The sequence below is a fragment of the Ascaphus truei genome, chromosome 12 (genome assembly GCF_040206685.1).
Source record: "Ascaphus truei isolate aAscTru1 chromosome 12, aAscTru1.hap1, whole genome shotgun sequence".
In the NCBI taxonomy this organism is placed as follows: Eukaryota; Metazoa; Chordata; class Amphibia; order Anura; family Ascaphidae; genus Ascaphus; species Ascaphus truei.
This window is the reverse complement of record NC_134494.1, coordinates 49,804,545-49,822,662: the sequence shown is the minus strand read 5'-3', so window position 1 is coordinate 49,822,662 and position 18,118 is coordinate 49,804,545. Positions and strand designations below refer to the sequence as shown.

Sequence of the window (18,118 nt, the reverse complement as noted above, 5' to 3'; positions counted from 1 at the left end):
ATGTTTAGTTGAGGTGGTTCCTAGGTGTGAATTCCCCTTTAATTCTAAGGGCCTTATTCTATATTGTCCGAAGTGGACATTCGGGCAGATGTAATATTAACCTCCCCCTCAACAACATTAAAGTCAATGGGGATTTTCGGGTGAAAATGGGTCGAACGGCTACTTAGGACAATATAAAATTACTCCCCAAGTTGTACAAATGACCTTTCCTTTCCATCCTGATCATAAAACTGCATCTTGAAAAGCTCTAGTTTTGAGAAATATACATGCCACAAACATTATTTCAGTTGCTGGGACTTGTTTGCGGTTTTCTAAACACTGCAGTTGAACTTCTCCCTGATGACTGCACCCTCGGAATGTCTGATGCAAGCTTTGCTGCTGCAGGTATGAGACCCTAACCAGCCTCTAGCAAAAGCAGAACGTATTGCAATGAGGGAATGTGAAGAGCCACAAGCAGTTAAGGAACGGCAGCATGACCTCATTCCAAAGCCCCCCCCCCCCCCCCCCCGGTGAGGGACAAAGTTTGGGTACAGATACATTGTTTAGTGGGAGTGTGGTTTAAGGGATTTCCATTCTCAAATACAAATACAAACTCACTACAAAGATCTATTAAAGGTGTAATCCCACACAGGCGACCAGTTTAATTTCGTAGTTCAATCCTGTTTCAATACAGTGAGTGTTGAGGGAGAGTGATAACGTTATCTAGTGCGGGTCATGTTTTTGGTGAAAAGATTGGCCACCGGAGCGATCCAAAGGAGAGGAACACAACCCAGTTTTAGGAGAATTTTACCGGTTACCACCTTCCCTCCGCCCCTCCCCCCCCCCAAAGCCTGGGCTATTTAATTTAGTGTAAATAAAGTGATGATATGCATTGTTTCACAAAAACAAAGAGGGTTTGTTATCACATTTGAAAGGTTTTGTTTAGACATTCTCCTTGTGCCTTCATCAAACAGAAGGCATGTCTGGCCTTAGATATAGACCTTTAGTCGGAGAACCTGATCCTATCTCAGACCTGAGGTGTGGTAGCTAACAAGGAGCGACAAACAGATGCAGAATTTGGAAGCTGCCACTGTAAAATGTGCATCGCTCAACTCAGCGTTTCTCCACACTCTCCCAGCCCATGTTTTGGGGATAACCAACCAATCACACATTCACAGAGAAGATAACTGCATACATACGTGCTTGGTAATTCATTATACAGCTCAACCCCATTATAACACGACCCGTTACAACGCGAATCCGCTTACAACACGATGCACGCGTGGCTCCCAATTTTTGTATTTATGAATACTTTACAACACGATTATTGGTATCTTAAATACTTTATTATTTGTAACGCGATCCGCTTATAACGCGATGTGATTCTTTGGACCCCAAGCACAGCGTTATAAGGCGTTGAGCTGTGTATTCCTAACATGCGTGTCCTGAGGAGATCATAGAAAAACAGTGGTTAAACTCCTCCAAAACATCCCCAACGGTCACTAACCATCTCAACAATGCAAAGTGCGGGACCTCAACACATTTACAGGAGAAGATGTTTAAAATGACTTGTGTGGCTTACAAGAAAAAGGAAGAAGCTGAAAGATGCAGTCAGAAAAAGAAAACACAGACAGCAAACAGTTCTATAGGAATTACCTGTGCCTCTGGTTTGGGAACATGCCAAAATATAAGCAGACGTGCTCTCTAAAACTGTGGTTAGTGCTTCGTTCTGCCTACACTGTGCCACGCTTTGCCATCACAATGTAATGAATAGGTGCTAAGTACGGATTCCAACTTTCCATAAGGGCGTACTTACTGTAAGTGCATTCAGTTAAAAGCAAAAACTAAATACAGGCATAGAGATATTCCTCAGTATACTACACATCAGGCACAAATAGTTTGAAGAGTATTCATTGCATAGGGACACAGACTAAAGTAATCTCACCGAAAGTTTCAACAGCAGCAAAAAAAGAAGTTTAGATGTCCTGACTTGTAGCTCCATCTTAAATATTCATTATAGATGTCTGTAACTATCATTATACGGCTTATTCTGACCCAATCTGACAAAGGTGTCTCCATTCTGTGGTCCGATTCGCTATCAATGAAGCGGTTTTATACTTCAGCACATTTATTCACCCCCATTTCAGAAGTGCAGACACAGTCACCTCTTGAGAACAAATGGACATCTTTCTATAAATAAGGAAGAATTGACATTATTAAATATTAGGCGGTGAATGGATCCCAGTGCTCATGACTTGATGCTTTGTAGGATTACATTACAGAGAGACATGACCCATGGAAATGAGGATGTGGCCTGGATACATGTTTCAATAGGGGGCATTGTTGACGGTCACTGGAGAGGCTGAATGCTACATGATTTGGTCTGCAGCCTCACAAATTGCCTGTGCTTAGATAATTGTACTTCTTTGAAATGGAACACAGAGCAAAGGACTATTCTTTGCTCAATTCAGATCGTTGCCCCTTTCAAAGGCATTGTAAGGGAGGAGCAGCTAAAGTTCAGAATTAGTCTAATTATTCACATTAATTAACTATTTTTAGGATCCGTACTGTTTAAAATGGTACATTTGTATACAGCTTGTGCAAATGAAACATTTTATATTTATTTCTAACACTTCTATCACCAAAGACTTTAGGAGTCTTAACAAAGTTACAGTTCTGAAGTCTTCATTGATTGCACATTAAACATCAGACTGATCAGCTAGTTCCATTCAATCAGATGATCTGTTTCATTGATTAACATGGCGCAGCTTTTGCACCTATTTCATGGAGAACGGATTGGTATTGGCATTTGTGTTCTTGGTTTTCCTTTACGAGTCAAATAAACCACTAGGTTTGAGCTGTGAAAACCTTGTTTAACCGCGTTCGCTGCCAGGTGGGCGTAAAATGCATTGCAAAGCAATAAAGCTTATCTCCGGCAATTCTAGGGCACCATATAAGACCGTTTCTTTTATTTAACGCTATTAAGCTATTAATAGGACTACTGTGGCTTTGGTGGGACGCATAAGCCTATTGAGAATAGCCTATGCATTGTACCAAGGCTCCTGGGAGGCGTTTACGCCGTGACTCCCAACATATTAAATACTTCGGTTCGATAAAAAAAAGGATTACCAGGAGATTCAAAGGGGTATCTCATTTATCAGAACATGCACAAAACCAGAATAGACAGATTCTACATTTTAATGCACTGAAAAGCATATCATTGACATGTATGTATGTCCAATTATATAGCGCCATTAGTGTACATAGCGCTTCACAGCAGTAATACACGTGACAATCATATCAATAACAAATAATACAAATAATAGATCATGGGAATAAGTGCTTCAGACATAAAAGTAACATTTCGGAAGAGGAGTCCCTGCTCCGAGGAGCTTACAATCTAATTGGTAGGTAGGGAGAACGTACAGAGACCGTAGGAGGGAGTTCTGGTAAGTGCGTCTGCAGGGGGCCAAGCTTTATGTATCAGGTGTATAGTATTAGCCGCGGTGCTACTCATATGCTTCGTTATGCAGGTTTTAAGGTGGGTTTTAAAGGTGGATAGAGAGGGTGCTAGTCGGGTATTGAGGGGAAGGGCATTCCAGAGGTGTGGGGCAGTCAGTGAGAAAGTTTTTAGGTGGGGGAGGGCTTTAGATACAAAGGGGGTAGCGAAAAGACATCCTTGAGTGGAACGCAAGAGTCGGGATGGTGCATAACGAGAAATTAGGGCTGAGATGTAAGGAGGCGCAGAGGAGGGTAAAGCTTTAAAAGTGAGGAGGAGAATTGATTGTGTGATACGGGATTTGATAAGAAGCCATGTCCCATGCTTTATACTATTAACCCTTTGAATGCCCTAGGATGTAGCTACATCAAGGAGCACCCTGGGTACCCCATAGGTACATCCCCTCAAAAATATGTTTGTTTTCTTAGGGGAGATGGCGTCCAATTGAGCTCTGGATGCGATCTGCACTAATGGCGGAAGGAAGGGGGATGACTCCTCCCCTTCCATTTCATCATCAGTGATGGAGTGGTCACGTGACAGGCGTGTCGCTGGAGCTGTCCTTATAACCCTGCTGCCTAGTGATATTTTTAGCTAGGCGAGCATTGCTCTGTACTACAGGGCTCCATTCAAATGTGCTCTGTATTTGCATCGTTTTGTTTTCTTTGATATTGGATTATGTTGGATACAAAGCTAACTCATATGCTGCAGCCAGGTGCTTCAGTGAATGTCCCAAATATTGTGTTTAAGTATAAATGATATAAACAGAACTGTATTGTCTTGTTCAGCCTTGATGTAGCTGTGGGCGCTGTATATCTTTATTTATATATCACGTAACAGTTTATACTTTAGTAAGGTTATCAATTAGAGATGTGCACCCCCATGTTTTGGTAAAATATATATTTTCTGACAGAGTAGAACACAGATTAGATCGTGGTCCATATACCTAGAATAGTAGATTAAACATTAAAAAAAATGATATATTTATATCTTTATTGTTAATGATTTCTGATGTGATATGTCTCAATAAACTGCATCAGAATTACCTATAATATTACCAACATATTCCATACCTAGGAGTACGGAATATGTTGGGTCATTGATTTTTAAATCTCTTTTTGGCGAGCCTCGGCCAGGCCATGCATTGTGCATAATGCGTTGTGCATAACCAAGCAATGCTCTCTAATGTTACGATACGTGCATTATCAGGTGTGAGAACAGTGACACAGATCTGTGTATACAATATATATTGCAGTTCCTTCAATTCAAGTAAGGCGATTTAGATAGAACAAGCCTTTGACAAGTGGAGCGATGACCTAAACATATGAGACTTAAGTTATTTAGCTATATTTTCTTTATTAAAAATAAATTGATATTCTGTACAATAAACACGTGTTTGTTATTCAGTAAGAACTATTCTGAAACTCCATAGCAGCGCATAAAGAACCTGAAGCTATGTAGGTGTAAGAACATTTTATTCTTGGACGGTGATGAGGATGTGAAATATATGAGCATAAATGATATTTTCTTATACACCGTGCATCAATAGAGGATGTTACAGTACTGTACATTTTCTATTCTGGTGATGGTCTCCCCAGGGGCTACGTATAAAGAATCATTTTGTGAAAAAGTACTGCGTCAAAAATCAGTTTCCCACCTACAATGGTTATGTTACGTCATTATTCATGCTCATTTGGTACCCACTTTTATTATTTGTACGGTGTGCGCCATGTTCATGCGTATCAATGCATTAAGAACGGTTTGCTTTGTAACGTTGGCTGCTGTACATCTTTAACAGAAAGTGGTCCAAACTTTTGTAAGCAAGAGTTTCGGAACAGGCGCTGTAGGTGTCCGACAGACGCTATAGGTGTCTGACATCTGGGAACTAACGGGTGGTGAAGTGTATGTAGCTCGCACAATCTTGACACTACAAACATATGGTGCGTGCTACCCTTTCTATGGAGTAACTTAAGGGTAGGGATCTTCTAAATACGGGGGGAAGTCCAGGGCTGGCGCATCTTCTGCTTTAGATAGAACTAATACTAGACACTGGGCGTTTAAGGTGTGCTGTGCCGGAAGTTATTTGCAGTATATCTCATAGAATAATAGAATTCTATATATAACGGTGTTTCCCCCAACCAGTCGCAGATAGGGGCCATTGCAGGGTGTGTGGTGCATATACCTGCTGGTAACAGGAGGGCTGAGTCGTACTCCGATGGTAGTGGGGACACAGGAACAGGCTTCCGGAGTTCATACCACACATATCTCCTGAGCAGTGCAGCGCCTCCATCTGCCGTAGGCTCCAGGAACTGAAGGTGATCTCCCACGGTAGAACTATTACCTCTCCCCCCAGTAAGGTCACGCACCAGGCAGGAGGTATATGCAAACAGGAACGGGTTTATTACTTTATACTATGTAGTAACATGTACTTTATACTATGTAGTAACATATACTTTATACTATGTAGTAACATGTACTTTATACTATGTAGTAACATGTACTTTATACTATGTAGTAACATGTACTTTATACTATGTAGTAACATGTACTTTATACTATGTAGTAACATGTACTTTATACTAAGTAGTAACAAGACCAAGGCAGGATCTGCCCAATACAGTCTCTCAGTATTCACCGGATGATGGTGCCTGGGCCGCACCCGCAGCCGTCCCAGCTCTCCCCCACCTCCCTAGCGGAGGCAGAGGTAAGGTCCACACTCACTCTCCCCCAAGGGGAAGAGGAATAGAGTATGCCCAATATGCAGCCTCTCCAATGTGTGACCTGCCTTCCCCAAGTGGGGGAAGGCACTGCTAACTATAGGGCGGTCCTGCCCTTACGTACAGCCAGGAGACGGGCACCCCGTTGTCTCAGCTACAACAGGATGTACCACCCCCCGCTGTCACTCAAGTGCAGTACCAAATGTGAGGGGGAAAACCCCATAGCAACTACTGGCAACCTGATAGTACCAGGGTTTACTGCCAGCCCTAGGGCAGAAAATTAGCCATACGCAGCCATGGGTATATGGCTTCATATATAGAATAAAAGGCTTACAGTTTCCGTATATGTGCTGAAAAACCAGCTCTGTAACCAGCTCACAAAGTAATGTACGAGATGGTTATCTTCTGCTGTCTTTGGAAAAAATAACTTCCTTGTAAAAAAGGATTCTCCTCATATCATGCATGATCAGTAAAGAAAAAGTCACGAAATACGGCTGGTATACATGGCATTCACCTGTAACAGCCTCAAAAATATCACACACACACACTGAGACGCACACACACACACACACACACACACACACACACACACACACACACACACACACACACACACACACACACACACACACACACACACACACACACACACACACACTAAGACACACACACACACACTGAGACACACACTGAGACACACACACACACACACACACTGAGACACACACACACACACTGAGACACACACACACACACACACACACACACACACACACACACACACACACACACACACACACTGAGACACACACACACACACACACACACACACACACACACACACACACACACACACACACACACTGAGACATACACACACACACACACACACACACACACACACACACACACACACACACACACTGAGACACACACACACACTGAGACACTGCTTTTATGTTGTTGTAAAATGTATTTTCAAAAACAGATTTAAGGGGGTTTCAAAAGAATAAATAAATGTATGATCGTTTCCATCATGTACAGTACCACAGCAGAAATGTAATGACTATAAGTTGTGTGACTATTGTGGGGTTCTGGCTGGAGAGAGGGCAGAGTAATGTAATATTTGTGCATTTTGAAGGTTCTCAATAATTATTAGCGATGGAGCCCGCCTAACCGTCCCCTTTGGTTAGATATGGTGGAATATGTTGTGGTGTTTTATACCAGTAATTCCCAGCGTGCAGTCGGGGAATCCCTGCGGGTTCGTGGGGTGTCTCCAGTGGGTTCAGTAAAACAAATCTGCAATGGCATTTCCCAGGCCGTATAACGGGTTCCTGGCCCAGTGTGGGGGCTGCGCACTTAGTAAGGCCCCAAACTGCACCTTAGCATGAGGGGTTTAGCTGCCAATTACAGCAGGAGCTTCCAAGGTCAGTCCCCACAATGCATTGCAGTCATAACGCAAAGCATTGTGGGAAGCTCCGCAGTAGTTGACAGCTATTCCACCCATGCGGTCTGCACACACCAAGGGGCCGTTTGTGGCCCTATTAAATGTGTGTTCCCCCACGCTCAGGGCACTATACTGACTGGGATCGGTCAAACTGTTTATTCATTGGGGTTCGCAGCACATTTTCTAGCAGGGGGCGCACAGTGTAGAAATTAGATTGGAAACTGCTGGTCTACAACAGGGGAGCGCAAACTTTTACCTCTGCGCCCCCCTTTCTGCCTGCTCCGGAGCTCGTGACCCCCCTCCTACCTTTACCACTGCGTCAATTACTCTCAGGGGACACGTGACGACAGGTCACGTGACCCACGGCGTCATTTGACGCATGTGATGTCACATGACCACGCGGCGTTATTTGATGCTGCGTTGCCATGGAGACGCGTCACCGCGTCTGATTCCAGGTAAGTTTTCTTTGTTGCAGAGGCCTCACGTGATCCCCCGGCATTTAATTTAAAAGAGCGAGGGACCTCTGCAACCGCCCGCGCACCCTCAGACAAATCTCCCCCCCCCCCCCCAGTTTGGGCACCGCTTGTTTACAGCAACATGGTCACTGAATCCTATGGAAAGTTTGCGTTCAGCAAATACTATTTACTGACATTACCAGACATTGTCACAGCGTCTTCAACCCAGCGTTCATACCAATAAGACAGTTTATTATTACACACCCAGGGTACTTTGCGTAGCGCCTATGACTCTTTAATATTCAGTGTTACTCACAGGTATGAACACAAGAGAGAGATTTGTTTCCCAGGACGTAGTAATAAACGTGCAGCATATATTGAGTAGAGCATTCTTTTGCATGTTACTGTAAACCATTCGTTGTTTGGTTACATGATACAGCACATGGTTTATGTAATAAAGCAGTGACTGCGATGTACGTATCACGTGCTGGACGACTGCAGGAATTTTAGCCGGTAACTCATGAATCTATTCATGTCAGATTACTCATCTCACCGTTCTCACCAACTCATTCTGTGTAGAGAACATGTTCACACGGGCGTTATACATACAGTAAGGCTCCTGGAAATTGCACTTGGACACAGGAATTTCTTATGTCCTTTAGCATCAGTGTCAAAAAGGTAAGAAACTTGTTCATCAAGTTTCTTTTATCGGACTCCTATCTGTTAGCAAGTTAGATATATATATCATCTCATACTTCATGGGTTTTTTTTTCTACAGATAAGTGAGAACAATAAATATTAATTTATTGTACATCTATCTGAAGAACTCCTCCCTACCCCCAACATACTCAGTGTAATCCTTCCCCAAGACACTCGAGAGATAAGCCCGGTACGTTGATACTTTCATGCTAAGAAAGGCAGAACTACTGTCCGTGAAGCTTGAAAGGTCCCGTCATGCGATAACCAGAGGAGGCCACGTGCCTGGCATGTGATATAACCGGAGGAGGCCACGTGTCTGGCATGTGAACCAGTGTGAGTTGGGACGATTACTCTTTCCCTTTTAAAGGAGTAATCCAAGCCGGTGATTTTTTGGATGAGTTTTTGGTTATTTTTTTAAAACATGGGATTGAAGCAGGGGGGGCCTGGAGCTGAACCCCATACATTCCAGGTCTGGGGCACCCCTGCTTCCAGAGATACAGACACCCAAAGGGGGCTCCGGTATCGCCTGCAAGTTTAAAGCTCCCACGTCATTTGGGCCAATAGGAAGCTGCACCGGATAACATCCCAGCTTCCTATTGGCCCGCAGGGCATGTGAGCTATGTATACATCGGCCATTACAGTACGTGATCGCTGCTACCAGCACCCCCTACAGAGGTACGTATCTCTGGAAGCAGGGGGTCCCCAGAGCTAAAATTAACGGGGTTCAGCTCCGGAGAGACCCCCCACTAAAGCCCATGTTTAAAAAAAAATTCAAAAATATTGTCCGCTAGATTGCCTCCTTAATAGTCAGAAAGTAACGTCTGCAACCAGATCATTCAGTTATTCAGGTGGAAACTTCACAATACACTGTAAATGATAGAGAAGCTGTGTCAGAATGTGTAAGGATCAGAGCTGAAAGTGATTAAAGGGTAACATGGTGGGGGATACGCTTTAAGAGGACTAATGATAATTTTATCCGTCACACTGTACTATTCACTTTGTTTCTCTTTGCACTGGAGGAAAATGTACAGACCGGGGCGGGAGTGTCTTACATCTGATGCTGATCTCCTGAACAAAGCGAGTAATGAAACCTCAAGCCCGGCGGATTTAAATAACCCAGGGAGAAGCCAAAAACTGCCCCATTCACAAGAAGCAGCTTCGATACGTCCCCAATATTAATATTTACTGGAACAATTCCTCTCCGACTTCTACAAATCTCTCACTGATACAAGTAAAGCAAACGTGGCACAAAGTACCAAAAAGTACCAAAAGTATCAAAAAGTACCAAAAAGTACCAAAAGTATCAAAAAGTACAACCTTTAGAAGATCCCAAACGGCACCTCAGGGTGTGCAGAGAGCGTGGGTGGTATAGTTGCCAATTACTACCAGAGCTTCCAAAGTCATGCCCCACAATGCCTTGCCACTGAATGCAATGCATTGTGGGCAGCGACTTTGCAGGCGCCTGCTTTAATTGACAAATCTATGCCACCCCACACTAGGTTCTGGGCCTTATAAAGTGCACACTCCCCACCCATGCTCAGGAACCCGCTATCTCCTGCCATGACATCTTTTTGGGAGCAACCCCCTTGGAGACACGTCACGAACCTCTGGGGGTTCCCAAACCGCCTGTTGGGAATCAGTGCTCTAAACCAGGGGTGCGCAAACTTCATCCTGCTGCAATTGCCATGGTAACTGGGCGCTGCATAACACCGCGTAGCGCAATGACGTCACGTAGCATCTCGTTACCATGGCAACGTGGTATCCTTTGCCGCCGCGCAGCCATGTTCACTGCAGTTGGATGAGGAATTGCAGGAGAATGCCGGAGACGCCGTCGCACCCCGCCGCCAGCCAGAGCTTGACAGGCTAAACCCGTAGCCCGGAGGTAAGTGCCCGAAACCGGCAGTCTCCGGGTCAACCCCGGGGAGGGGGCAAACCTGGTCCCAGCTATTGTTTTTATTTTTAAAACGTGATGGTTTGTTCTGGGAATATAAGCAGGGGGGGGGGGGGGGGGTTAAAATGAAGCTCTCCCCAGTGCCCCTTGTAATATAAAGGTTACCATGGTAACCTCACAAGAAGGTAACACTAAAAGAAACTTGAAATAAGAAGGAGATGCTCAGGGGCGAGATACTAACATGATAAGGAGTTACACGCATACAGGCTTCTGGGCGGGGGCAGGGGCGAGATACTAACATGATAAGGAGTTACACGCATACAGGCTTCTGGGCGGGGGCAGGGGCGAGATACTAACATGATAAGGAGTTACACGCATACAGGCTTCTGGGCGGGGGCAGGGGCGAGATACTAACATGATAAGGAGTTACACGCATACAGGCTTCTGGGCGGGGGCAGGGGCGAGATACTAACATGATAAGGAGTTACCCGCATACAGGCCTCTGGGCGGGGGCAGGGGCGAGATCCTAACATGATAAGGAGTTACCCGCATACAGGCTTCTGGGCGGGGGCAGGGGCAAGATACTAACATGATAAGGAGTTACACGCATGCAGGTTTCTGGGCGGGGGCAGGGGCGAGATACTAACATGATAAGGAGTTACACGCATACAGGCTTCTGGGCGGGGGCAGGGGCGAGATACTAACATGATAAGGAGTTACCCACATACAGGCTTCTGGGCGGGGGCAGGGGCGAGATACTAACATGATAAGGAGTTACCCACATACAGGCTTCTGGGCGGGGGCAGGGGCGAGATACTAACATGATAAGGAGTTACCCGCATACAGGCTTCTGGGCGGGGGCAGGGGCGAGATACTAACATGATAAGGAGTTACATGCATACAGGCTTCTGGGCGGGGGCAGGGGCGAGATACTAACATGATAAGGAGTTACCCGCATACAGGCTTCTGGGTGGGGGGCAGGGGCGAGATACTAACATGATAAGGAGTTACACGCATACAGGCTTCTGGGCGGGGGCAGGGGCGAGATACTAACATGATAAGGAGTTACACGCATACAGGCTTCTGGGCGGGGGCAGGGGCGAGATACTAACATGATAAGGAGTTACCCGCATACAGGCCTCTGGGCGGGGGCAGGGGCGAGATACTAACATGATAAGGAGTTACCCGCATACAGGCCTCTGGGCGGGGGCAGGGGCGAGATACTAACATGATAAGGAGTTACCCGCATACAGGCCTCTGGGCGGGGGCAGGGGCGAGATACTAACATGATAAGGAGTTACACGCATACAGGCTTCTGGGCGGGGGCAGGGGCGAGATACTAACATGATAAGGAGTTACACGCATACAGGCCTCTGGGCGGGGGCAGGGGCGAGATACTAACATGATAAGGAGTTACCCGCATACAGGCCTCTGGGCGGGGGCAGGGGCGAGATACTAACATGATAAGGAGTTACCCGCATACAGGCTTCTGGGCGGGGGCAGGGGCGAGATACTAACATGATAAGGAGTTACCCGCATACAGGCCTCTGGGCGGGGGCAGGGGCGAGATACTAACATGATAAGGAGTTACACGCATACAGGCTTCTGGGCGGGGGCAGGGGCGAGATACTAACATGATAAGGAGTTACACGCATACAGGCTTCTGGGTGGGGGGGTTACTGCTATAACGTCACAAACGGGGATACTCACCTCTGCTGTAGGTAGCAGGGATCACTTAATGGCCGCTTTTCAAAGCTCCTGCGCCCTGCTGGCCAATAGGAAGCCGTGACGTCATCAGGTTCAGCTTCCTATTGGCCCACGTAATGCGGGAACTTCAACACTTTAAAGCCCAGTTAGCTCAGCCAGAGCGGCTACCGGCACCGACTACGGAGGTAAGTATCTCCGGAAGCAGGGGGTCCCCGGGGCTGAGATTAACGGGGTGTACGGATATCCCTTCCTTCTCTATGGATCTGGAGTACCTATCTGGAAACTAAAGTTGGTAACTTCTAATAACCACAACGCCCTATTATCACGTTGTACACGTGAGTGCAAACTTTATAGCGCTGCCAGCACTGATTTCATTGTTGGGGTTGACAATATTGCACTATTTGGTATTTTACTTCTCTCCCATGTCCTGATGTGATTTGCGCACCTGTTTCTCCTTCGTGTATTTAATGCATGAATTGTTAACATAATTCCAGTAGGAGTGTGCAATTCTTTGCTTACGGTTCGCTAATTAGGCAAAAATGTAATGGATTCATTTTTTTGCGCAATAAAAAAACAAACAAATCCGCCCTATAACTTCCAAAAAAGATCAGGCATTAAAACACAATGTGCAGGTCACGTGAACCTTTATATACAGCTATTTACACAATGTGCAGGTCACATGAACCTTTATATACTGCTATTTACACAACAGTGGTGTTATTTTTGTGAAAAGTAAGAGAAAAACACAATTTCTTTTGTACCAAATTTGAGTGATTAATATCACTTTTCTTTTAAAGAGTGGATGACGTACTATTACTGTTACATACATTCAGACTATTCTACTAACTCTGATTTATGTGTTTATCTTTAGGTGACATGTTCCTGTGACAGTAAGTACTATTATCTCGTACCTTTAAATTGAATGTTTGTCGGTTTGGAAGTACTGTATGACTTGCTGCCACCTAGTGGCAATAACAGATATGGCAGACCCGCTCCTAATTAATAACACAACGCATCAGCCCCTTGCCAGGGAAGATTTCAGCACCATGCCCTTGAATGAGAAGACAGTTACACAGCAAAGTAAAGCAAGGTTGTGGTTACTTTTTGTTTCTTTGGAAATTAGAGACAACTCTCTTCAGATAAGAGGGAGATCAAACCTATCCCCATGTCTCAGCACACCATATTTACAACTTAACTGTAAAAAAAAACTATTTAAAAATAGGTGTAAAAAAAGGCTTCAGTTACTCAGATGTAACCCCTTCAAACATGTCACTGCCATTAGTACATGCTCATCCTAGGACGAAGTGGCCCTTGAAAAAATGGCTTTTGATTAAGAGTAAATAGAAGTAAATAATGAATAACTTGGTTAAATTAAGTGTGACAAGGCTGCTCTTTTTTCATAGAAAAAAAATAAAGTTTCCTATAATAAACGGACCAAGTTATGTTGGGTTTTTGACCGTATTACTCTGCCATGCTATATTCTATTATCATATACTATATGTATTTTGGTGCTAACTTGCAGTCTCATCTATTACAGTTGCCGCAGAATGTAACGTAATCAGTGTCCTGGCCACAACTTCCCAAATCGGTGTTACCGGACTTCCTGTCGGATTTGTCCTGCAGAATGCCACATATTTAAATGAAACTCTGGCAACAACACCTGCGCAAGTCTCTAATACATCAATCGTAAATGCAACGTCTGGTACCCAATACATTATCCACTATGGCAACTCTTCCATAAGCTGCTGCCAGACCATCACAACACGTAAGTCTCTGGGTGCTGGGCCCCCGCATGCGGCCTTTATTCATGTTTGCAATAAACTCTCTGAATCCGGTCTGACATTGGAATACTTAACGGAGGTCATAGAACGTAATATCTAACAGCCTGGCTTTCAGTACATCATTCCTGCTATACCGCTGCCACGCGTGGCTGGTGCCTGCTCCAGGGCAGGCAGGGGGGGAGTTCTCAATGTGCAGTGAGAAGGTTGTGGAGTAAATCGAGCCACACGCCCATTATTTCCTTGTATTCTTTCCATTGGGGAACATAAAGAGGACGAGAGGCATAGGGACGGATGTTAGTGCTTTGTATGTACAGTATTGGTAATACACAGATATACAGAGGCACCCCTATTGCCTATATGTAGCTCACTAAGGGAAGTGACCTTGGTGCAAGATAACCCATCAGGGCCCCTATGCTTACAAATAGAAGCATATAATGGTACCATGTAGAAAAGATGGAGGGACACAAGTAGTAAAATTGGTAAAGTTTACAGCAGTGTAGAAGTCAGACAAAAAAGTTATGTTTTGGGGACACAGCCCTTTCCTCAGGGGGCTTTGTTTGAGGAAGGGGCTGTCCCTCCAAAACATTACTGGTGTGCCTCCATCTTTTCTGCTATGTACAGTATTTATGTGTGTTGTGTATAAGAGACTTTCAGTGCCCAGATGGCCCGTAAGTAAATATCTTCATTCCTTTATAGTCAGGTCACCTTTTCTCCTCTTGTATATTCTTGGACGCTCTTCAAATTGCAAAGGTCACTCAACTGCCCAAGTTACAACTTCCTGCTCTATCTCTGAATCTGTAACGTGAGCAGTACCACTGGTTACAAGCAAGATGAACCATCTGCAGGTGACTAAGCAGTCCAATCAAAATTGGTCAACTTAGCTAACTCAGTGGTGTTCTGTCTTGTGTGGAAGAACCAGGATAAGCAAGAGTTCAATGTTTCAGTGTATTGATGGGTCAGCAAACGCTCCCACTTTCTCTGATTCTCCATACTCAGGATCATCGTTGGATCATCTTTAGTTGAATTCATAATATAACTACCATTTGCACTGTTCGTTGAAACCTAATACATCCTTTGTGATGATTATCAGACTCTGTATGTCCTCTGTTACACATTGTCTGTACTCATACTGCTGTCTCAATTACTGACACTTCTGCTTTTGGCTTCTCATGTACCTCTGGCCCTAATGAAAGTGATGTGTCTTCTCATTGTCTTCTGTTATTGGATGCGGCCAAAATGAGTGCACCACCTGTGAAGGGAAATTACGCTTTAGCCAGCGAACAGCCGAGGCCTAACCATAGAAGCGTACGGTTATTAGGAATTGTTGTGGTGCTATCATATACTATAACTAAATAGGAAATTAAAGAGCAAAAAGTGAAAATGGGTCAAATCATACAAACACAAAATATATGCAAATGTTCGTCCTCTCCCACCCCCCACCCCACTCTTCTCTCCACCCCAACTCTTTCCCCTCCTACTCTTTTTCCCCTCCCACTTTCCTCCCCTCCCCAATCTTTTCTCTCCTCCCCCCACTCTTCCCCCCCAATATTTTCGCCACCCCTCCACTCTCTCCCCTCCCCCCCCACTCTTTCCCCTCCTCTCCCCCTCTTATATATTTTTGTTCTAAAATGCTCTTAATATGCAACAACTACTTTTGAATGCCGTCTCTCAGCTTTTTCCTGCACTGGTCAGCTGGTGCAGTTGGCTGCAGTAACTTTGTCAGCTAATAACTGTTCATTTTCTCTGAGTACATGGTACATAGCTTCTTGAATAAGAATATTAAAGCTATACAGGCATACCCCACATTAACATACGCAATGGGACCGGAGCATGTATGTAAAGCGAAAATGTACTTAAAGTGAAGCACTACCTTTTCCCCACTTATCGATGCATGTACTGTACTGCAATCGTCATATACGTGCATAACTGATGTAAATAACGCATGTGTAACAGGCTCTATAGTCTCCCCGCTTGTGCACAGCTTCGGTACAGGCAGGGAGCCGGTATTACTGTTCAGGACGTGATGACAGGCGCATGCGTGCGCTGCCGTTTGCCTATTGGGCGATATGTACTTACTCGCGAGTGTACTTAAAGTGAGTGTACTTAAAGCGGGGTATGCCTGTACAAAATAGGCCCCTGACCGGGGCATGTGTCAGAAGTCCATTGTTTCCAACAGAGAGCGAAATAGAGATTAGGGCAGAAGACTCACTGTTCAATGAAAAACAAACATTATTCAGCTGTTACCAGTGCTCCAAACTTTCTGGGGCTGTCTGCTTGTCCCCAAATACAGTTACATACTATATACAGAGGGATGAGCACACAAAGTTCTCGTCTCATAAATTCTTTATTTTGCCCGATTATCCAACGTTTTGTCTGACATAGCAGCCTTTTTCAACATAACGACGAAAATATTTTGGCACATATTTACTAAGTGGTGCTATTTCAGAATATGCAGGTACCTTTTGGTGCTGGATGACACCTTATGGCTCATTCAAGTGATTGGTCTGTAATAATAATAATAGCACGTTCTTGTATAGCGCTGCTAGTTTTACATAGCGTTTTACAGAGACATTTTTCAGGCACAGTCCCTGCCCCGTGGAGCTTACAATCTATGTTTTTGGTGCCTGAGGCACAGGGAGATAAAGTGACTTGCCCAAGGTCACAAGGAGCCGACACCGGGAATTAAACCAGGTTCCCCTGCTTCACACGCAGTGCCAGTCAGATTATTTTACTCACTGAGCCACTCCTTCTCTGTAAGGTGTCTTCTGGTCACATGAAGGTGTTCTTACAGCATAGAAACATTTTGTAAACAGGCCTCATAATCCTTATCTCCTTGTTGGTCAAACCTTCAAACTGTGATTATGTGTCAGCTTTGAAAAACATTACTATATTTAACATAGGATGAGCTAGTTGTCAACTGGTTCCATGTGGACTTGTAGTCATCATCACGTCATCATCTCAGTGTTTCCCACTCATTTTGACCTTATTGAGGCAGTAGGGAAGACGCTGAGTGTATGGCTCTAATCAGGGGTCATTCCATTGATGTAATGGGAGACCATATGTGCCAGCACAGAAAGGGCAGAAGAGGGAGCTGAGCAGTGAAACTATGGTGAAGACCCACCTCCCAAATATAATAAATGGGGAACCTTAAGTCTAATAGTTGACCAAGTTAAAGATAATTACCTTTTTGTCATTATAGAACCAAAACCTGTGAAACTGCTCCAAACCAATAATGTGACTTCAAACTCTGTTCCCCTGAGCTGGGATAAACCTGATGAGTATAACAGTTATTATACCTACAGAGTACAGACAAACACAAGTGTATCATCATCTATAATAGTAACAAAGGAATCCGCTACAATAAGTAGCCTGACAGCTGGGGAAACATATACATTCTCTGTATTTACCAGGGCAGACAATGTCACTGAAGGAGAATCGCTCTCAGTCACTACCTGCACAGGTGAGTACAGGCCGACTGCTGAAACGGAAACGTGTGTTGCTTATTTTAATTGTGTATTTTTTTTTTATAAACTTGTTCTTTATTTGCATTGTCTATGACAAAAGGTGGGGAGGGGTACAGAAAATAAAAGGGTAGCGTGTTACTCTTCGTTTACGAGCATTTGTTAACACACGTATAATACCTTTATATTAGTGTAAACTTAAAAAGCAACACTTTAGTACAATACAAAAAACGACAAGCTATACACTATCAAATATTAAAGGACAAAAAGAGGAGTAAAGAAGAAAAAGAAAAAAAAGCTCAAAGCTGTGACCATGCAGCAAGCTTTAGCCTATAGGGGAACCATGTTGAATGGTTTTGAAGCAAAAGGTGGCACTGTGTGCTCATTTGCATGTCATTTCCCAGAATCCCTTGCTGCAGTGGAAGTGCTGTGTGCTGGGTGATAATGGTGAAAGGTGGGGTTGCAGGCCTGTTTAAGACATGCGA

General features: G+C 44.4%; 1 protein-coding gene across 2 annotated transcripts in view; it reads left to right on the top strand.

Moving 5' to 3' along the window:
* Window positions 1-18,118, top strand: part of LOC142464250 (receptor-type tyrosine-protein phosphatase beta-like) — a 158,311-nt gene that overhangs the window by 27,708 nt on the left and 112,485 nt on the right. For both annotated transcript variants that reach the window (XM_075567664.1, XM_075567665.1), the window contains exons 2-4: window positions 13,263-13,281; window positions 13,929-14,156; window positions 17,372-17,632. In XM_075567664.1, coding sequence (XP_075423779.1) covers window positions 13,263-13,281; window positions 13,929-14,156; window positions 17,372-17,632 — 508 coding nt within the window. The remainder of the gene's footprint in view (window positions 1-13,262; window positions 13,282-13,928; window positions 14,157-17,371; window positions 17,633-18,118) is intronic.